Consider the following 23,540-nt stretch of genomic DNA (forward strand, 5'->3'; position numbering starts at 1 on the left):
CACTTGGTTATTGCCAGAAGTCACCCAATGTTCTCCTCAGAACACCAAAAGGAGAAGGTCCTGCACCCTCCCCGTGTACTCCACCATACTGATTCCAAGATGGATGGTTGTTGGGGTTTTTTAAGTTTTTATTTTATTTTTATTTTAAGGTATTTAAAGGTATTTAAAACCCCAGCACAAACTATACGTAGGCTATAAGCATGTTTTTTGTAGAAAATGTTTTCTGACTACTATGAGAAAAAGTGGGATGTGCTGTCTACTCTGTTGTAGAAATGTAACCATAAGAGGACTTGTCTTGAATAGGCCCTGGACATCAAAAAGACTAAATTCCAAGAATGGAGATGGTCTACACAAAGTTAAAGTAATCTGACTAGGATCTCTCCACAGAAGAGACACACACATAGGGCATGTCACATACAGGGATTTGTGAAAGACACGACTACTGTTTTATTTTCTTTTTAACTCTTACTTTCTGTCTTAACACTAAGTATCAGTTCCAAGGCAGAAGAGCAGGAAGAGCTGTCTCCTCAGAGGATCAACAAGTAGACCACTTTGACGAAAATATAGAGTGCCAAAGAAGGATATTGTACAATAAGCCTGGAAAAGTAAACTGGAACCAGACCATAAAGAGATTTAAAAGGCAAACAAAGGAGGAAGGGAAAGTGAAGTTAGAAAAACAGCAGTTTTGGTGGGAGAGGGTAGAGCCAAGATGGCAAATTAGGGGCAGCCACCTAGCTGAACCCTCCCAATATTACCCTCTAATCAAATTTTTATTTATTTAATTTAATTTATTTATTTTTTATTAATTTAGAAATTTTTATTTAATTAACTAATTTAGAATATTTTTCCATGGTTATAAGATTCATGTTCTTCCCCACCCCTCCCCTCACCCCCTCCCCATAGTCGACACAGAAGTCCACTGGGTTTTTCATGTGTCGTTCATAAAGATCTATCTAATCAACTTTAAAATAAAAGCCTCAAATCCAGTTTTGGAGCAGCAGAGACAACAAAAAGGTTAGAACAAGACATTTTTCTGACCTATGAAAATTTTAACAAGTTGTCAGGAAATGTCAATGGCACCTAGGTGAAGGCCTATCCAAAGCTCGCAAGGCACTGGCAACAGTGCCCATAGTACAGCAGCATTTTCAGGAGCTCTCAGCTCTAAGATGATAAAGGGGTTGGAAACCAAACAGAAATAGATTAGGGTCCTTTACTGGTACTAATTGACAGCTCGTACCCATGCACAGTTCTGTGCCACAGCTTCAGGTTGAAGAAGAGCACTGGTGGTCATTCACAAAGAAAGAGGACACCAGGTTATAGATCCAAAGCAAAGAGGAACACTAGTGCTTGCAACTACAAGTGACCAGAGGCCCTTCCTGGGAAAAAGCACCAGCCACAGTATATACGGACAGCAGGTATGCCTTTGCCACCCTACATGTGCATGCCCCAATATATCGGGAAAGGGGGTTTGTTACTTCTGGTGGAGCTCCAGTCCGTAATCTTCCTGAAATCAGGATCTCCTATCGGCAGTTTGGGAACCAAAAGCAGTGGCCATGGTACATACCCCTGGGCATCAAAAGGGAGACTCCATGGAAGCTCAAGGGAATAGGTTGGCAGATTGGGCAGCTAAACAGGCAGCTTGGGGACAAGTCACGATCCTCACCACAACTACCATCTCTCCACTTCTGGATGGAGAACCCCAGTATACTGAGAAAGACCTTACTTGGATCAAGAGCCACCTAGGACAGGCAGAGGGAGCTTGGTACCATGACCCCAAAGGGAATCTGCTCCTTCCAGAGACATTGGGGCAGCTCCTTACTACTCCTTACTACCCACTTATACCACCTCTCTCACCTAGGACTCCTAAAATTTGAACAAGGGCAAACTCAAGTATAGAGGGAAAGGCCGCTTCCTTTGCCAGCTGGTTGACTCTTGCAAAGCATGCCAACTCCTCCGTGCAGCCAAACCTGACAAACACATTGGGCAGAGAATAAGGGGACAAAGGCCTTGCCAGCATTGGGAAATTGACTTTACTGAAATAAAACCAGGGAAGTTTGGGTTTAAATATCTCCTTGTTCTAGTTGACACCTTCTCAGGATGGCCAGAAGCATTTCCAAATAAGACCGAAACTGCATTAATAGTTGCAAAGAAACTTCTTAAAGAAATCATCTCTCGGTATAGGTTACCTGAGACCAATGACTCAGACAATGGTCTGGCTTTCATGAGTAAAATTACACAAGGGGTGGCTGCAGCTCTGGGGACAAATTGGAAATTGCATTGTGAATATAACCCCCAGAGTTCAGGCCAGGTAGAGAGGATGAATAGAACAATTAAGGAGACCTTAACCAAATTGGTCCTCAAGACTGGCGTAGACTGGGTGACCTTCCTTCCCTTGGCCTTGTTCCGAGTCCGGAACACCCCAAGACCCTCATCTTTAACCCCTTATGAAATCCTGTACAGTTCCCTACCTCCCATTCTTCCCACACTCCCAAACCTGAAGGGAAGGAACATGCCTCCTGAACTACGGCCTATGCTGTTGAGTCTAGCACATTTTCAGAAAGACCTTTGGCCTAGAGTCAGGGATCTCTTTCAACCTGCCCCTTATGACCCCCACCCTTATCAACCTGGCAACTGGGTTAAAAGACATCAGAAAGGCTCCTTACAGCCCCGGTGGAAGGGCCCCTTTGTAACCCTCTTTGTTACCCCCTCTGCTCTAAAGGTCGATGAAGTTGGTCCTTGGGTACACCACTCTTACGTCCAGAAGGCTGAACCACTGGACCAGAATTCACTGTGCATCTGGGTGGCCCATAAGCATTCAACAGACCCTTTGAAGATTAAGCTGACTCATCACCCGTCTCCCTGACCATTTCTGGAATAAGAAAAACTCCACTATGGTATCTGCCTTCTTCCTTGCCTTCCTCCTCACCTCCTGGATCTCCGCTGTCTGCAACCCCCATTGACCCTGGAAATGGTCCCTCAGCAGCTGGGACACCTCAATGACTATTGCCTCCATTACGACTCCTGATTCTCCAAGCTTCTTCTTTACACCTTGCCAAGCTCTTCCCTCCATTAACTGTGATGGTCCAGGAGTTAAGCCTTTTGTCCTTTTTGACTATTACCTGTGCCTGGCCTCAGCCCCAGGTTGATCCTATTGTAATTCTCCCAACCAATTTTATTATGCGTACTGGGGGTGTGAAACTTCGGCTACGGGGTGGCAGGCCCCAGTCCCCAATTCCTCATTACTCCTAACCTGGTCCCCTCCAGGATGTAATCCTCGTAGTATGATTGGATGGTCCAATGGAAGGGGCCACATCGGCCTGGTAGAGGCAGTAGGGAACTGCCAGTTCCTGAATATAACCATCATAAATCCCCAGGATCAGGGCTGGCTCCTAGGGAGAACCTGGGGTTTTAGGGCATATGTATCAGGTACTGACCCAGAGTGGTTGATCCTAATCAAGAAAGAACCCCTAGGCCTCCCTTCCTACCCGGTGGGACCCAATCCAGTTCTCCAACCCCTAGGCCCTGCCCCTTCCTTGCCCTTAGCCCCTGCTCCCTCCTTGCCCTCAGCCCCTGCCCCTTCCTTGCCCTCAGCTCTTGGTCCCTCCATGAAACCTATGTCCCCCTTACCTATGTCATAATCACCCGGATTAGCCTATCCTACCTCACCCCCCAACTTTGCCCCTATGGACCCCCTATTGTCTCTTCCTGAAGCAGCCTATATGACCCTAAACCACACCTTCCCAAATATGACCACTGATTGCTGGCTCTGTTTAGTTTCCCACCCTCCCTACTACGATACTATAGACGTCAATGCTACTTTTACTTCCACAGAGATCAGCCCCGACAGTTGAGATTGGGAGGATGGAAAGGCTGGCCTGACCCTCCCAGGTGTCTCAGGCCAAGGAGTTTGTATTGGAAACTCCACCCAGATCTCTGTCATGCCACAATGCCTCCCCTTCCAGGCTGGCACAGACTCCCCGGCTTGGTACCTTCCTCCTGAAGGAACCCACTGGGCTTGCACAGTTTCTGGCCTTACTCCCTGTGTGGCGGCCTCTACCTTAACTAACAACAAAGAGGCGTCTTGGTCACTGTCATACCCAGGGTCCTCTACCACCCAGGAGACAAATTCCTGACCTACTGGGAGCAATATAAACACCCCCGCATTCAGAGGGAGCCTGTTCTGGCATTAACACTGGCCACCATACTTGAACCGGCAGGGATCAGTACAGGTGTAACCTCCTTAGTCCTCCACCACAAAGATCTCCAGACCTTACATATGGCTGTAAATGAAGATTTACGGCACATTGAGAAATCTCTCGATGCCCTGGAAAAATCCCTGTCATCCCTCTCCGAGGTAGTGTTCCAGAATCGCAGAGGAATCTACAGGAAGGTGGACTACGTGTGGCATTGAAGGAAGAATGCTGTTTCTATACTGACCACACAGGTGTAGTTAGGGAGTCCCTGGCCCAACTTAGAACGAGCCTAGACACTAGGGGAAAAGTCCTCACTTCCCGCAAACCGTGGTGTCAACAGATCTTCCAGGGCACCCCCTGGTTCACCATCCTGATCTACATACTTATAGGACCCTTGGCCATTTTCATCCTCCTTCTGGCTTTTGGGCCTTGTATACTCAATCGCTTGGTCCAGTTTGTGAAAGACCGGAACAACACAGTCCAACTCATGGTCCTAAGACAGCAATATCTACCCTTAAAACCCCTACCAGGATTCCACTCCCATGAGTAGGATTCCTCAGTTTCCTAAAAAGAAGTGGGTAATGAAGAAACATTAATATCATGAGAACTTGCCCTCCAGATTAATCCCAAATGGGCCCCATATCCCAAGAACTAAGAATGACATATCCTTATTTATGTTTCACAAGGATATGCTATCCCAGGCTTCACAAGGATATGTTATCTCAGGTTTCACAAGGATATGTTATCTCAGGACTAAAGGTTTCATAAAGATATATTGTCTCAAGGGTCACTGACATGACCTAGGTTCTCATGACCATATGTTGAGCATCTGGGTACCAAAGACTAAGATTGATGTGTCCTTCCTTTTGGCACCTGAGTGTAAGACCACCCCCTTCCCTTACTGCCCCTATATAAACCTCCTCTAGGAAAGGCTTGGGGTCTCACTTCTTGTGAAGACCCAGGCTAAAGCTTGAATTAACGTACCTCCTGCGTATTGCATTACCGTGTGTGTGTCCTCCTTGGAATCAGAACCAGAACCGGACATTATAGAAGGAAGGAAAGAAGGAAGGAAGGAAGGAAGGAAGGAAGGAAGGAAGGAAGGAAGGAAGGAAGGAAGGAAGGAAGGAAGGAAGGAAGGAAGGAAGGACGAAAAGGATAAGAATAATAGAGGAAAATTAGGAAAAGAGATGAGATTAATGCAACAAAACTATGAAAAGACAATTAATAGTTGGGTGAAAGAAACACAAAATATATTGAAGAAAATAACGACTTAAAAAAACAAAAGTGGCCTAATGTAAAAGAGACACAAAATTCACTGAAGAAAATATAACTTAAGAAGTAGAATTAGTCAATGGGAAAAGGGTGCAAAAGCTCACTGAACAAAACAATTTCTTAAAAATTAGAATTAGGAAGTGGATACTATTGACTCCAAGAGACATTAAGAAACAATAAAATAAAGTCAAAGGAATAAAAAAAATAGAAGAAAATGTGAATATCTCATCAAAAAAATAACTGACCTGGAAAAGAAATTGACAAGTAATAATTTAAGAATTATTAGACTACTTGAAAGCTATGATCAAAGGAAGAGCCTAAACAAGAAATTATCAAGAAAAACTGCTATATTTTAGTTCCAGTGAGTAAAATAGAAATTGAAAGAATCCATTGATCACCTCCTAAAAGAGGTCCCAAAATGAAATCTCTCAAAAATATTATTGCCAAATTCCAGAGATCTCAGGTCAAATACGAAATGCTTCACTCAGAAAAAAAAAATTTCCACAGTCAAGATCATTCTTCAGGGAGAAATTAGATATTTAATTAAAGACAATGTTCAAGCATTCTTGATGAAAATCCAGAGCTGAATAGAAAATTTGACATGCAAACACAAGACTCAGGAGAAGCATAAGAAGATAAACATGAAAGAGAAATCATAAGGGACTCATAAACATTAAACTATGTATGGAAGGATGATTCATGTAATTCCCAAGAACTTTATCATAATTTATTAGGGCACTTAAAAGGAGTTTACGTAGATATAGGACAAGGGTGTGAGTGAATTATGTCAATCAATTTGAATGCTCTCCAAAAGGGAGAAAGTGAGAGATAGGTAGAACAGAGGAAATTTTCTCACATAAAAGAGCCATGCAAGATAGAGTTTTAACAATGGTGGGGGAAATGGGAAAAAAGCAATACTTGAACCTCATTGTCACTGGAATTAGTTCAAAAAGGAAAGGTGTATATATACACATTCCATTGTGTATAGAAATCTATCTTATCCAGTAGGGAAATAGGAATGGAAAGGAATAAAATAGAGGGTAGTACGGATGATAAAAGGTTGGGTACATTAAGAGGGGCAGTATTTAGAAGCAAAATAGGCTTTGGAGGAGGGTCAGAAAAAAGGCAAAAGAGAAAAATAAAAAGAAGAAAATGGGATAGATGTAAAAACATAGCTATGATCACAAATATGATTATGAATGAGATATCTTCACCCATAAAACAGAAAACTAGAAAAATATATTTTTCGTAATACATTTGAAACAGAAAGACACAGAGGTAAAATAAAAAGCTAAAGTAGAATCTAACATGCTTCAGCTGAAGCAAAAAAGGCAGGGATAGCAATCACGATCTCAGACAAAGCAAAAGCGAAACTAGAGCTAATTAAAAGAGATAATCAGAGAACCTACATTTTACTAAAAGGCACCATAAAAAATGAAATAGTTTCAAAATGTTTAAAGTAAATTCCTTTGCTAAAGACCTCATTTCTCAAATTTATAGGGAAATGAGTCAGATTTATGGAAATAAGAGCCATTCCCTAATTGATAAATAGTCAAGAGATATGAAGTTTTCAAAAGAAGAAATCAAAGCTGTCTATAGCCATATTTTTTAAAATGCTCTCAATCACCTTTGATTAGAGAAGTACAAATTAAAACATCTCTGAAGATACCACTTACACCTAGCAGAATGGCCAATATGGCATTAAAGAAAGGTGATAAACGGAAGGAATGTGGCAAAATTGAGGCATGAATGCATTGCTGGTGGAGTTTTTATGTAAGCCAAACATTGTGAGGGCAATTTGGAATTGTGCACAATAATATTTTTCTCAATCACATGTAAAAACTACTTCTAACATTAATTTCTTAACATGCTGGATTCCCTTAGATAGTAAGCAAAAAAAAAAATACAGACCTAGTAGTTCCAATTATACTTCAATCCAGGGTGGGCAGCATTTAAGTATATTGTGGGCCAGAGGTTTAATACTTCTGGAACAGATCATAAATCTAGCCTAGTAAGACACTGCTAATTGTGGCAAAGTTCTGATGATGAACGTTTTTCTTGTCATAGGAGTGTCCAATGTCAAACTAACCCAAGGGAAAACCCTTATGAATTCACGGTTGCCCAACAGAGAATAGCTCTTAACTGGAGTACATGAGATTTCCAGGACTTAAGGAATTCATATTCATTGATATGTGTACTTTATACTTTATGTTGTTTGTAAATGCTTCACTTCCTGTTATTCTGGCTAAGACTTCAATTTCCTGGGTCTTATTTCCTCATATAAAAATGAGGTAACTAGACTTTTAAAAAGGCCTCTGAGGTTACCTCTGCCTCTGAATTTATGATTCTGTGACTTGTTCCTTGGGAAAGAATGGTATTAATTTAATTCAAACATCTACAAATGTTACCATGATGCAGAGATTCAGATATCTCATAGGTTGGACAGGAGAAAATATGTGACAGTGGATAGAGGAGCAACCAGTCCATGAAGGGGATGATATAAAGTCACCTGAAACAGAAGAAAAAGGGTAGAAGGCAAGAATGCCTAGACAGAAAAAACTGGTATATGAGCCCAATCTCCAAGCAGATAATCCACCAGTGAGACTCATAAAAGGAAGAGGAAAATGCATTAACAATCTGGAAAATGATAGAACAGAATTAGTAAATATTATGCAACTTGAAAACACCCAAATGAAAAATAAATAAATTCTCTGAGATTTGTAGAAATAATGGGAAACTATCAAGGAATCCTAGAATGGTTTAGAAAGAGCACGTAGTAACCACATCACAAAATATAGACAATTAAGATTGGGTGGCAAGGTAGAGGGAACACCTTTGGGCGTGTAGATTGCAAACTGAGCTTTCCCGGGGAATTGAGTCTGAGCATGTTAATGAGTTTGTCTTAGCCAAGGGCTGCATGGCCAGTTCAAGGTTACATTCACAAGCCTCATTGGTATAATCTTATGCTTGGAGACACAGTAGCCATACAGTCATTTATATTTCATAGATGTGAATATGCTTGGGATGCTACACCAAAGGACAGGAAGGCTATGTCTAGTGGGAAGAGAAAGAATGGCAATCTCTGGAAAAAAAAAATGTATTCTTCCTCTTTCCTGTATGGAGAAAAGAATAAAAAAAAATGAAGCCAAGTCATGCATCATAGCAACATTTCCTTGTTAGAAGTGGGAATTACAAATGGGATTCATAATTTCTTATTTGTTATTTTCTAAATTTTGAGTTTAGATAGAATTTAAATTCTTCGTGTCTCATTTAAGCAGAATTTCCTACATTATTGCTGCCTATATTTAATATACCTATATCATAAGATTTTAATTTTTGTTTTGTTTATAATTTATGTGAATTTTTTTTTGTCTGAAACATGGTTACAATTCTAAGATTTAAAAGGTTATAATTTCTAGGTATTAATTCAGTCAAAACATTGCTCCCAAGGGGGCAGCTGGGTAGCTCAGTGGATTGAGAGCCAGGCCTAGAAACTGGAGGTCCTAGCTTCAAATCTGACCTCAGCCACTTCCCAGCTGTGTGACCCTGGGAAAGTCACTTAACCCCCATTTCCTAGCCCTTACTGCTCTTCTTCTTTAGAACGTATTGATTCTAAGACTTTAGATAAAGAAGATAAGGCTTTAAAAAATTGCTCCCCTTTGCCTTCACCACGCAACAATAGTTAAGACAAGTCAGGCATCCCCACAGGGCAGTGTCATTTCCTTGTAATTCTCCAGAGCACCAACTCCACATACCAGGCATTTTATGCTCTTTCTTCCTCCATTCAAGGGAAGCCAGCCAGCTCAGCCTATGTATAATACTGTTCTTACCACACCCAAAGTGACACAACTCATGAGTATCTAAGGAAGAATTTAAATACAGATCTTCTGTGTTTTCTAGTCTCTTCTAGTCTCTCAATTCTCAGAATTCTCTCTCAGTCCCAGAGCTACTGGTTCTATCCACATAACTGGAAGATGAAACCTCAGAACAGGACAAATTAGGGCAACTAAGTCTTCTCTCACACATTGACCATTTTCCTGGAGAATCCAGCATCTATTCTCTGTCCTTCCATTCCTGTTGTTGTTTAAAGCTCTGGAACAGTGGAATATTCCAATATATTTTCTAGATTAATACTATGGAATTGTCTCCATAATTACATAATGCACTCTTAATGTACCTTGGTGGTGCCAAGGAAGTAAACACTTTATTTTATAATGACATTGCAGATCTCATAGCCAACAGGGTTCTCTATGTCTGTGGTATAACTGGAAATGATGTCAGCTGTTACCTGATATTGAGTTGGTTCCTGAACTTTCATTTGAGCTTTTAGAACCCATCAGCGCTGGTTTTGTCTCATATTTGTGACAATAGGACCAAAGTGCTCTTACAACAGAGCGTGTTTTTCCTGTAAATCCTGCCAATGGATCAGCTTAATGCCTTATGTACATCTGTGTATCTCTTCATCAGAGGTAGATGACTTTTTCTCCTACTAAAATATTAAGAGGAATTCATTCTAGTGATATGATAAAAGACAGATTAATGAAATCAAAGTTATAGAAGTGGTGGTTTTCTTCCTTGAGCTCTCTAAATTAACTTCCTAATACCAACAAGAGTAACACTTGTGGGAAAGGGACTGGATTTCTTTCATATACTTTAAAACAACATGTGAAAACAGATTGAATGAAGAAGCATATATGATAATCCAGCTGTCTTCTATTAAGCCAGACATTAAAGAGACTTGCAAAAAATATATAAAACAATGCCAGTATTCTCACAATTTTTTTGCTTTAGAAATGTGTAATGAGTTTATTATTGTTATTATAAATTATTTAATATTTAAAATTCAGGGGCAACTAGGATGGGGGAGTGGATAGAATACCAGGTCCAGAATTAGGAAGACAGCTTCCTGAGGTCAAATCTGGCCTCAGATATTTAATAGCTGTGTGACCCTGGGCAAATCACTGCACCCCCTTTGCCCCAGTTTCTTTATATGTAAAATGAACTGGAGAAGGAACTGACAAACCACTCCAGCTTCTTTGCCAAGAGAACCCCAAATGAGTTCGTGAAGAATTGGACATGATTGAAAACTAAACAACAATAAAATGTTTTTAATGTATTTGTTTTAATTTCTAACATGAATAACTATTGATCCATATAACCCACATAAACAAAAGTTCTTTGGTGTCCTCAGTAAGTTTTCTGAGTATAAAGAGGCTCTGAAACCAAAAAATTTGAGAACTACTTCCCTTCAAGTAAACCTAAGAAGCCCAGGAATAACAGGATCCTTCCTGCCACCAACCACCAGTTCTGATTGCAGCCTGCTCCTCTTAACTATTATCCAGGGAATCAACCTTTGCAGAAATTTGACCTAGAAAATATGTCTGCAGGCACAGAATTCCTTGGCCTCCTCAGCAGCCATAGCTACCAAAAACTGAAAACACAAAATTCTTGCCATCAGAATTCTTATATTAAAAATGATTCAAAAATTCAAAAAACTCTAAAATTGATATTGCTTTATCATTGGAAATAAAATTTAAAAAGATGCCTTACCATCTGCTTTTCTGCTGTAACATAAGGACCACTGGGCCTTTCCATTTCGTTGGTGTGGGGAAATCCAGTGTGAAAAATCCAGCTAGCAATATGGATCAGCACCTATTCTGTAACATATTATCTTACAAAGTCAATATATCAAAAGGTTAAATGACTTGCTATGACAGCCATTATGTCAGAGATGGCAAGTCTTAAACAGAGATATTTGGGTCTATAAGGCAGATTCTTTATTCCCTATGCCTTTCTCAACCCTTTGGCAAAATGAAGTCTCATGTGAAAAGCTACAAATAACTTTTATTTCAAAGGGAACATTTTGTAGTAGAAGTATCCTACTGAACATATAGTAGCCTCAGTTCTTTATCTTTCATTTTCCAAGTCTCAGTGTGAAGGGTCCATATACACTGCAGAGGGAATGGGATCCCCTTTTTTCTCTATGGGATCATGCACCCACCAAACTTGAAAACTAAATCATGATCTCACTCCAATTTGCAAAATGACATAATTAAATCTGATATGGTATTGGAATAAGGGAGCTTTCTCAAGGTGTGTAAACTCTGCCTCACTGCCTGGTCCCAGGCTACCTTTCCAATGCAGTGTATATCTACGACTCTTTCTGCACTTTCAGGTCTTACTTTTTCCCATGCAGTTCATTCTCTTTCTTTCCTCAGTTCCTTTTTAATGGTTATCCCCAGTACCTAGAATGTCCTTTCCTAGTCATTTCTTCACACAAAAGAAACTGCTCTACTTTAAAAAAAAAAAATTCTTCCTACTCTTGTTCTCAGGCATTAAAGCTTATTTTGCTACATTATGGTATTATATCATAATGTATCCAACCCAGATGCATTTATTAAGAGCCTACTATCATGCGGAATATTGTTTTAAGTGACAAGAGATTAAAAAAAAAAAAGGGATGGGGGGGGGGGAGAGATGTTGCTGCGTTCTAGGGGCTTACAGTCTAGCGTGCAGACGCTAGGTGCAATCAAGTACCCAGGAGATGAACTAACGAAGACTGGTTCGGAAGAACAGGATTTGGTTTTGGGGACCCGAAGGAGGTGGAGGACAGAGGACGGGACAGAGGACGGGGCGGAGTGCCCTGCAGCATGCCTCCTGGGCATGAAGCCCAGGGCTGAAAATAACAAGAGACCTTGGCAAGCAAGAGGCGGAGCAGAAATGTCTGCCCCGCCCCGCCCCGCCCCGCCCCGCCCCGCCCCGCTCCCGCCCCTCCCCTCGAAGGCTGGCTTTTCCTGATGCTTGTGGCCTTGGCCTCCGTCCCGATACTGCAGTATAAGGGGCACCGATTCAGATCAAGAATCAAAGACATTTCTTGTTGGAGCGGTGCTAGCAGCCGCTGCCTTCTCCATCCCGACCCGGCTCTGCGTCCGGCACTTGAGTGGTCCCATCTTAGCCTGGGAGGTCATGAGCCCCGCAGCCCAGAGAACTCCTCTGGCGCTGGGGCTGTTTGGCCTGCCATCCCTGCTGCTGCTGCTGTTAGACCTGACCCCCGCGCGCGGTGAGTGACATGAGGGGAGCGCGTGAGACCCGGGAGGAAGAGGAGGGGCGAGAAAGAGAGGCCAACCGTTAGAGAAGGAGATGGAGAGACAAGAGACAGAGAGAGGAAGGAAGGGGGGGTGGGGGTGGGGGGAAGATCCGTCTCTATGGCTACGAGAGGCGCCGGATGAGAAAGGATGAGAAAGGATGAGAAAGGATGAGCAATGACTGGAAAGTCCTGGTGTTCTCGGAGCCTTCTGGATTCCTAAGGGTCTCCCTTGCAGAGGTTAACTGAGGAAAGGGTCAAGGAAAACCACAAACCAAACGCCACCAACAAAACCAAAATGAACAATCAAGATAAACACACTCCAATTCACCTCGAGGACTTCACAAAGAAATCTATTAATATTTTTGTTAGTAGTGGAGCAGTATCAGATTTAAGCTGCGAGCTTGACTGTTGGCAGGTAGCCAGCTGCATTTTTATTTTCAAATATGGCAGTACCTGGCTTTGTGCAAGGGTTGGGTTTTAGATAGGTCAGAAACTAAGAGACCAGCCTCATTGAGAAATCAATACACAGTTTCAAAAGGATGTAAGGATGACACATAAGCTAATGTTTAAAGGTTCATAGGTGTGAATTGGTGCAGTCTGGGATAGCTTCCAATGGAGTGGTTTTCTGGACCAGAAGTGACCTAGTTGCTCTTGTTTCTAAATGTACATTCCAATATATATTTTTTTCTCCATGTAGGTGACTGTAATGCCCCAGAAAGGCTACATTTCGCTGTCCTGACAGGGGATTCTGCAGCCCAGCAAAGCTTTCCTGAGGGTTCAGAAGTGAAATATACTTGTCGACCAGGTTACCAAAGAAATTTTAAATTCCCACCTACCCGTACTTGCCTTCCAGATGGAACGTGGTCCAAGGCAAATGAATTTTGTCAAAGTTAGTATGCTTGAAAACTTTTACTCTTCTCTTTTCAGAAGGAAGCATTTACTCCCTCTTCCCTGCATTTAAATTCTTTGATTTTTAGTAAATAGTTGAATGAAGGTAGATTTCCTGAATGAAAACATGAAATTTAACAATTCTAAAAGGGCCACTGTTTAAGTTATCTGAAAAAAAAGGAAAAGTCTGAAGTTCATAGTCCACAAGAATAATGATTTATTTGCAAGGCCAATAAATTGCCAGTATATCAGGTTGTCTAATCCCTCAGTATTAGAAATAAATGAGTGATTTACAGAATTTAATTTTATAGGGGAATTTCAAAAAAGGAATTTACAGGTTATAGAAAATGACAAATTGTATTAAGCATAATTCAGTTGGATTAAGACAAGTCAGTTGACCAGAGTGTTTCCTGGACCTCTTACATACATTTTTTTTATACTCTTGTCAACTTTCAAAATGTGAGTGGGGGGCATAACAAGGAATCTTTAGGGTGTGACAGCTTCTAAATCTAATATTTCATTGGATAAGAGTTCACATCTATCACTCTGAATTTTCCTGAGAAGTATCCTTCAGTAGACTGGTCAGGGAATTACAGTGGGTCTCTGAAGTTTGTTGAATAAAGGAATTTTGTGGTTTCCAGGACTGGGGCACAGGTAGCTGCTAGAAAGGGAAAATTACCTCTCAGATGCCAATTGTCAGAAAAGGAGAATTAAATTTTTATGATCTCTAAGTTAATCTAATAACTATTCTTACTTATACAAAGATATTTCTTCTACTTTATCTGCTACTAAATGATTAAATCTTATCAATCTATTCACTGAATCCATAAGTAATTTAGGCTTTGAGATGAATATGCTGGTTGGCCTAGCTGTAAGTATGGGGCTAGCTCTATCTAAGGAGGAAGACTTAATCCTATAGTCAAAATAAAATAAAGTAATCAATACTAACAGATTTAGAGGTTATTCCTTTCATCACGGAGTGTCATATATCAGAATTTACCGATTTTTGCCAGAAAGCTGAAACAAGACTTCAATTAAAATTCAATAAACATTAGCTAAATGTTTATATGCAAGACCTTGGAGATAAAAAGATACCACAGGAACTTTGCATTCTTCTGGACACATAAAGCATTTATACAGATAATGAAATACAAGAACATCAGAAGATGGAAAGAGAAATCAGGAAACAATCAGGAAATCAGGAAAACCTTCACTAGTAACCCCTAAGTTGAGCATTGAAGGAACCTAGAAATTCTAAGAGGCAACTGTGAGAAAGGAACCAATATAAATACAGAGAATTGGACCAAATGGGAGCTCTTGTAGAGGCTGAATGGACAAGACTTGATAACTGATTGACTGGGAAAGTAAGAGAGATTAAAGAGTTAGTGATGATTCTGAGGTTGTGAATTTGGTGAATGAAAAAGAGCCTTCAACAGGAATAAGCAAGTGTGGAAGAGGGATGGGTTTAGAGGGAAAAATAAGTTCTGTTTTCATTATATTAAGTTGGAGCTACTTATGGAGCATTTAGAAGGAAATGTCCATAAAGCAGTTGGTGAAGCGTAGGAGGGAGTTTAGGGCTAGATATTTAGGTTTGGTGGTTATCAACATAGAGATCATAATTAAACCTATAGAAGTTGATGCCATAGACAGGAGAAAAAATATAAAGAGAAAAAAGATGGCCCTGTGCAGTACAGTAAAAAGGCGCTGGTTTTCAAGTCAAAGGGCTTCAGTTCAAATAGTAACTTAATCTTTAAGGACCTCACTTTTCCCCTTATAATGTAAGGGAAATGGATTAAATGACCCCTGAGGTAGCTTCCAGCTCCAAATCTCAAATCTTTCCTATGATTAGAAGGCAAGTCATGAATGGTTAACTATCAAACTAGAAATTACCTTTGTGTACATCAAGATTATGTAAGAAAATTATAACAGAGATTAAATACTGGCATGACTGCAACATACAGCAAATATGTAGTAATTAGGGACATTTGTAGTAAACATGTACTAAGTGGCCACCAGAATTGGTTAATGGGGGCCCACTTCAATATTCTAATTCCCAGTAACTATTTCAACTAGTCATTACTTTGGCCATATCTTTGAACTCACTAACTCTTAGAATTCTTAAATTTCCAAAACCTGAAACTTTGAATTTCTGTTGTCTGGCCAGAACCTTCCAACCTTTCCCTTTTCCCTCACTTTCGCTAACATTGAACCTACTCTTGGCTCTTTGCTATTTGAAGGTAGTTGTTTCTGCTTTTTTCTCTCATCTACCCTATTCCTCACACATAAATAAGGTCTTACTAAATGTTGAATGTGACCTGTAGTCCCTTAACCCAAAGGTATCAAACAAAAGGCCTTTTGCATTAAAGCCCAAGTATGGCAAAATCAGATTAAAATAAAATTGGGAATTAAATATGACCTCAGGTATTTCTGATAACTTTTGACTCAATGATACTGCCACTGAGCATTTATTCCCAAAGGATGTCAATCAAAAGAAAAGCTCCAAAGTCACTTGACCTCGGTTGCCTAGCTCTTACTCTCTTCTGCCTTGGAAACAATACTTAATATTGATTCCAAGATGGAAGATGAGGATATGTGTGTATGTGTGTATATGTACATATATACATATATACGTGTGCATATACATATGTATGAAATATTTAGCAAAATAACAAAAAATGCAATTGAACATAGAGAGTATTAATTCAAATTTTTCTAAATCGGTATGCATCTTGCAAGAATTTTCTGCATGGTTGTGTAGCCCCATTCTTTTTTTTTTAAACCCTTACCTTCCATCCTGGAGTCAATATTGTGTATTGACTCCAAGGCAGAAGAGTGGTAAGGGCTAGGCAATGAGGGTCAAGTGACTTGCCCAGGGTCACACAGCTGGGAAGTATCTGAGGCCAGATTTGAACCAAGGACTCTGGGTCTAACTCTCAATCCACTGAGCTACCCAGCTGTCCCCTCTAACCCCATTCATAAGAGTCTGACACCATTGCCTTATCTTGTCACTGTTCTTCCAGTCTATTTCTCATTCTTGTTTCCCTTTGCTCCATATTCACCTTTGATCCTTGGGTCTGCCATTTTAACGTTTCACTAACTATACTCTAGAATCTCTTGTCACCTGATCTTTCAGGTGATTCAACCTTTCTCCGATCAATTAGCTCTCAACAAAATTATCTTTCTTATCCAGTTAGCTTGGTTTTCAGTAAAACAATCTCAGAATCTACCAGTCAGCTTCTTCATCCTGTCCTTTGTAAATGGCTTCTCCTGTTACCTCCTGTGTCTTGTGCCCCCTTTTCCTCCTGCACTCAGTATCCCCTCCAACCTCCATCTTCATTTGGTTATTGTTTGTGCATCTAGCTTCTATCAGCTCAAGTCAAGGCCTTCTCCAAAGCAGTACCCTACATCTGATTTATGAAACTCATAAAGCCCACCTTTCTGTCAGGTATGGCCCCAATACCTCTTACATAATGGTCCCAAGACAGTTCTTTGATTTATAATTTCTCAGTTAAATTCTTTCAAACTCTGAAAATAGTCACATGTAAATGAACTGGTGAACCACAATATCCTGAACTATCTTAAAGTCAGTTAAGCCTCTGTCTTTTCTCTTAGTACAATTATTTGAGGTGCAGTTTTCTCTCAGGTCATCAGAACAGTCTGTTTCTCTTGCAAATTTTTAGCTAACATTCTGTTTCTTCTCATGCTGATTTCACTGTTTCACATACAAATGTTCTTCTACCTCTTTTAGGAAAACAAGAGGTCACATACCAAAGGGTACAATTATAAACTCATAACCTTTGACCTAATGATGTACTGCTGGACATTGACTCCCAAAGGGAAAGCTTATGTTTATAACAAAATATTTATTGTAGATTTTTTATATTGAAAACTACAAAAAAAAGATAAATTTCCATCGAGTGGGGATTGGCTGTACAAAATGTGATATAAGAATGTGTTATTGTGCTGCAACACATGACTAATAAGAATTCAGAGAAACTTGAGAGGACTCATAAATTAATCCAGAGAGAAGTAGGAAGAGCCCAGAGAACAATATGCACAGTGAATATAATAATATAAAATAATATAACTTAGTGCTTGGCACCTGAAAAGAAATGCTTTTTCATTTCATTCATCCATTAGAATTCTGATTTTTTAAAAACCCTTACCTTCCATCTCCCATCTTAGAATCAATAGTATCAGTTCCAAGGCAGAAGATCGGTAAGGGCTAGGCAACAAGGGTTTTAGATGACTTGCCAGAATCGCACAACTAAGAAGTATCTGTGCTAATATTTGAATCCAGGATTTCCCATCTCTAGGCTTGGTTCTCGATCCACTGAGCCACCTACATGTCCCCTAGAATTCAGATTTAATATAATGTCCGGAGGATAGGTTATTACAATACAGTGACCTTGGCTACAGAGAACTTTTATGAAATATATCTCTCTTTCCTCAGTGCAAAGTGAGTCATACACTGACAGGAATGTCCAGTGTGTTAGTTTGTTTTGTTCATTTACTTAATTGTGACAAGGGAAGGTTCTTTTGGGATGGAGGAATATTTGGAATGACAGTAATGCATGAGAAAAAGTATCAGGAAATACAGCCAAGAAATGAATGCTATATAGAGTCCCACAAAACCATAATTCAGAAGAATACCAGAAATAGAAAGAAAATTATGTGAGAGCTTGTCATAAAGAACATGATTAGGTTTTTTTTAAATACGTGCCCTTTCGAAAACAGTATGTGCAGATTGCTCAGTCTTGGGCATGCTCAGTAGTGCTCATGGCTGGGAAGGCCTCTGACCCTTGACCCCAGCTTCTCCCAGGTTAGGCGGGAAAACAGGTTTCTTTGTTCTCACCTGGTTAAGAGAAACCACACCTATGCCTTGTCATTGACCAATGAGGGTCATCCCTATGTACTGTGTATATTTGCATATCAAAAACTATATCTAGCCCAGCAGGCTCCGCCTTCCCTCTCTCTGCTCTCTGCCCTCTGCTCTCTGCTCGCTCCTTCTCTTTCAGGCTACCTGATGGCTGTCCTTGCAGGAGCTTGGCCAGAGGCCAAGCTCCATCTTTAATCTTTCTCTATTCACCTCTCTGACCTATGTGGTATGGATCTCAGGACTGGAATAGCCTACTGAATTGGTCCTTTGATCAGAGCTTAGCTGTGGCTCATTGATAATTAATAAAGACTCATTCTGAACACCTCAAAAAAAATAAATAAATAAATAAATACGTGCCCTTTCAGAACTTCCTTTTGTAATCTCTTTCATTCTTATAGTATCAATTACTATCTCAGAGTTTCATTTTTATCATCTCAAAATTTAATTAGCATCTCTATGGACTTTTAAATTCATGTCTCTAGCCCTGATTATTTGGAGCTTCAGACCAGATTTCTTGTTTAGAGGAAAGAGACAGAGACAGAGAGATGTGTGTATGTAAAAATATAGATAGATATATAGATACACACACACACACCTTTAGATTCTTTGTTGGCCCCTCAAACCCAACATGTCATTAACCAAAGTTATCTATCATCTTTTCCCCTAAACCCACTCTTCTATCCAATTTCATGATTATTGTCGTTATATCTACCATTTACTTGGTCTCCAGTGTTTGAAATTGTAGGTTTATTTTTTAATTGGGTTTTTTATTGTCACCTCTTATATCCATTTACCTTTTCTACAGATTACCTATGCAGCCAAAGCCCTACCAAACGGCTCTAGATGCTTTTTACTCAGAGAAGGGAAATTGATTGTTCATTACCAGCTTTGGGTTGACTTGTGGGCAGCCCCATATTGAAGAGTTCTCAAGCTTGAGAATTCAGATAGGGAGGTATTGTTATTGTCTTTCCTTTCAAAGAAGACCAGTGACATCAAGGGATGATGTCTTGACTTGCAAGTGAATTGGATTTAAGTGAGACAGAGTAGCACAAAGTAGTCAGCCTCACTCTCTCTTCTGGTCATTGAAATTCAGCAGCAGGACAGAAGTAATGGAAAGATACCCTTCATATGAATCTATAAAAAAGCATTTATTAAGCACATGAGATGCACCATGCACTGTGCAAAGTAATAAAGATATAAATATTAAAGCAAAGATAATCCCCACCCTCAAGGAGTGTATGTAAGGAAGAGAACACATCTAAATAAATGGTGGCAGAGAAGGGAAGTATTGAGTCACTAAAATGATGAGTAGAGCTATAGGGAAATAGATAGAAGGAACTCTTTCCAGAAGCAATGACAGAATTGTATTGATTATAATTCCAAAACTACAAAGGGATGCACCATAGGAAACAATGACTACCTTATTTAAAAAAAAATGGAAAGTATCTATACAAAATAACAAAGTGAAACAACTAGAACCAAGAGAACAGTATATAAAAGTTAAGAGAATTCATATTTGAAGAATGACTTGTGAATGTCCACCTCCCTGGAAAGAACCAATAAACCAAAATACAAAATTAATAATTTATATATACATATCTTTTTGTAGGGGTGATGCCTTCTGTGGTATGGAGAGGGGAGTGAGGGGTTGAGATACCTAGAAATAAATTATATTTTAAAAAGGTGGAAAAATAGGAGTGAAAACCAGAAGATTTCCCTGGGACATCATAGAGGATTTCTGATTAATAGTCCAGAGAGTAAAGTAGATTCGTGGCCTAAAATATCAGTGGCAACTACCACTCACAGGAAGAGGGAGACTTGTTCCACAGCTAAATCCTCCAGAGTTTGGTTTCTAGTTCTGTAATCTCATCAAGTCTCCTGAGGAACTCATTGATCAAGGAGTCTCGTCAACCCCCTTTCAACTAGAATTTTCACCCATGGCTTAGCATTGTGCCATGCACACATAACGTAATAAATATCAACTCTTAAGTTGGTATTCATAAGTACCAATTCTTCTAGGTGCTGAAGCAATATAAAATTTAAATAAGACATGGCTCCTGTGCTTATGGAAATTATGACCTAGTAGCTGAATAAAACAGCTGAATATGAAATAGTTTTTCTTATTGTTGTTGTTCAGCCATATCTGATCTTTCATAATCTCATTTGGGTTTTTCATGATAAAGATACTGGAGTGGTTTGCATTTCCTTTTCTAGCTCATTTTACAGATGAATAAACTGAGGCCAATAGGGTTCCTCATTTAATTAAGTAACTGCCCCAGGGTCACATAGCTAGTAAGTATCTGAGGCTAGATTTGAACTCAATTCTTCCTGACTCTAAACCTGCCACTTAATAACTGCCCCATAACATATAAGTATATTAAGTAACTAAGTACCATGATAGAAATAAAGCAAGGAGGAAGGATTAGACAGGGTTTCATGATTAAGGTGGCATTAGAATTGGACTTTGACAGACAGATAGGCCCTTAAATATTTAAATAATTTTATTCATTATTAGTATTTATTATTAGATAATTTTAATAAATAAATAAACATTTCATTTTGTTTTTTATTGGGGAAGAATTTTCAGTTAGGACCCAGTGCTGCCAAACATTCTATGGCCCTGAATTAAAGACTAATGTGTTTTCATTTTATATAAAATGAACACTAAATCTATCTTATTTCTTTCTAGAAAAACAGTGCCCTAACCTTGGAGAGCTAACCAATGGTCATATTAAGATCGAGAATGATATCTTATTTGGTTCAACTGTTTCTTTCATTTGTGATGAAGGGTGAGTTGCTGACTTTGATGTGTCATTAATAAATGATCAAAGAACCAAAGTAAGGTTGGAATTTCCATTTTTAATTCTTTGTAGTCTGTAGCTACAGAGGAGTCTTTCTTTAACAATTCTAAAACCTTCCTTTATCAAAAATATGAAGGAGTAGGTTTCATGACTACTTGCATTTATAGACAGCTCATAGTTCTTTATGACATTTTAAAATGTGATCTTGTGCTAATTGTGAAACTTGTATGTTATACTTTTCATGGATCTTAACTGGTTCAGAATGATTTCATATTAGTTCACAATTCACACTATTTCCTCCCCTTTCCCTCTACTCTGCCTGGTACCCAATGAGAGCTACAATTTTGTAACAAAGAATTAAAAAGAGGCAGAGAAAATGGTTCAGCAAAAGTAACACATCAACCAAGTCCAGCATACTATATTACACATTACATTCTATATCTGTGGTCTTATAGCTTTGCAAAGAAAGAAGGGACGCCCTTTTTCATAGCTCTTCTTTGAAGACGTGATCAGTTTTTATGTCAGTTATTCTGTTGTTCACTCCATTTATGTTGTAGTCATTGCGTATAATTTCTGGTTTTGCTTCACTTTTTGTCAGTTCATATGTCTTCTTACATTTCTCTGTAGTCCTCATACTCATCATTTCTCATAGTGCGGCAATACTCCTTTATATCCATGCACTACAATTTGTTTAGCTATTACCCCAATCAGTGAGTATCTGCTTTGTTTCTACTTCTTTGTGACCAAGTCCAGTTTTTAAAGAATAGATAGTATGGAGAAGTCCTACTATTTAGGGGAAGTGAGGTAGCATAGTGGATAGAGCACCACATTTGGAGTTGTGAGGTCCTGGGTTCAAAACTGGCCTCACATACTTCCTAGCTGTATGACCCTGGGTAAATCGCTTGACTAATTATCTAGCCTTTGCCATTCTTCTGTCGTAGAATTGATACTGAGGCAGAAGGTAATGGTTTTTTAAATAATACTAATCATAATGAAGGGAATGATTGGCTTGAGAACTTGAGAACTCAGTTAACCTTGTAGGGATTCTTACATAAGGACCCTCTTCTGAGGTCTAGTCCACCATATTCTCATAATGTGTCAGGGACATATGGTCCTTAGCAGATATTCTGAATTGCTTTGGGAGCAAACTTCCTCATTAGGAAATTTGCAATAGAAAATAAACCATTGAGGCAGCTAGGTGGCTCAGTGAATAGAGAGCCAGACCTGTAGACCAGAGGTCCTGGGTTCCAATGTGGCCTCAGACACTTCCTAGCTCTGTGACCCTGGGCAAGTCACTTAACCTAATTGCCTAGTCCATAGTACTCTTCTGCTTTGGAACTGCTACTTAGAATTGATTCTAAGATGAAGGCAAAGGAAAAAAGAAAAAAAGAAACAAAGTTATTCTTTAAAAAAAAGTTTTGGAACCTCCTTTCTAAATTTTGTCAAGCTTTTTCATTCATGCTGTACCTTCTCCCACACTTGGCATCACTTAATTTATTTTCCCCAGACCCAGATTTAGAGTTCAGTAACTCGGGCACTGAAAGAAAAGCTCGTATATGACTCAAGTTGAACAGGACTTTAGAGGTCATATAGCCCAATCCGTCCTAAGAATGTAAACCCCCTTCCCCATAATGGTTTTTCATCCTTCACTTGGAAGATGTACAGTACCAGGGAACTCATAATAGTAGCAAATCATATTTCTATAATACTTTAAGGTTTATGCATTAATGCTTTTGTAAAAACCTGTTGTCTTCATTTTATCCAATAAATAAGGAAGATAAGGAAGCTAAACTTAATTGAGTGATTTGCCCAAGGTTTCCCATAGTCAGAGTCAGGCTTCAAACTGCTATTCTTTGCTTTGGTCAGACCATATCTGAAATATTTTGTTTAGCTTTAATTGATAAGATATTGTTTATTTGTAATGAACATTTGAAAAAAAGGTGACCAGGATAGCAAAGAGTCTTAGATCATTCCATAAGATAGTCAGATAAATGAACTGGAGGGTGTTAAGCTGGAGAAAAAATGCCTGAGATGGGAGGGATGAAAAGGAATTGAGGGAAAGGATTGAGAAGAGCAATGCTGTGGTTATCTTCTATGTGTTGACTAGTAGAGGTCACGGTAGGAAGTGACCTCTTGATATCTCAACACTCTCTCTCCCCTTCCCTTCAGTGGAAAACTCTGGGGGGAAGTAACTTGTCCACCTAAAAATAATGAGATTAGGGATAGGTAGTGCTCTATGGTGGATAGAGAACCAGGTCCAAAGTTGTAAGGACTTGGTTTCAAACCTAGCCTCAGATACTTTCTAGTTGTATGACCCTGGGCAAATCACTTAACTCCAATTATCTAGTCTTTATTGCACTTCTTCCTTGGAATCAATACTTAGTATCATAGATAAGAGTTTGATTGTTTAAAAAAAAGCT

At 39.4% G+C, this 23,540-nt stretch overlaps 1 protein-coding gene across 16 annotated transcripts in view; it reads left to right on the forward strand.

The window, feature by feature from the left end:
* Positions 1 to 12,231: 12,231 nt before the first annotated feature.
* LOC103093588 (zona pellucida sperm-binding protein 3 receptor-like) overlaps positions 12,232 to 23,540 on the forward strand; it is a 58,190-nt gene continuing 46,881 nt past the window's right edge. For 15 of the 16 annotated variants that reach the window (XM_056815858.1, XM_056815855.1, XM_056815857.1 and 12 more), the window contains exons 1-3: positions 12,238 to 12,525; positions 13,250 to 13,441; positions 21,009 to 21,108. In XM_056815858.1, coding sequence (XP_056671836.1) covers positions 12,432 to 12,525; positions 13,250 to 13,441; positions 21,009 to 21,108 — 386 coding nt within the window. In that variant the 5' untranslated portion in view covers positions 12,238 to 12,431. Of the gene's footprint in view, positions 12,526 to 13,249; positions 13,442 to 21,008; positions 21,109 to 23,540 lie in introns of all 16 variants that reach the window. The other variant, XM_056815854.1, reaches the window with a different exon arrangement.

This window comes from Monodelphis domestica, chromosome 2 (genome assembly GCF_027887165.1).
Source record: "Monodelphis domestica isolate mMonDom1 chromosome 2, mMonDom1.pri, whole genome shotgun sequence".
Classification (NCBI taxonomy): Eukaryota; Metazoa; Chordata; class Mammalia; order Didelphimorphia; family Didelphidae; genus Monodelphis; species Monodelphis domestica.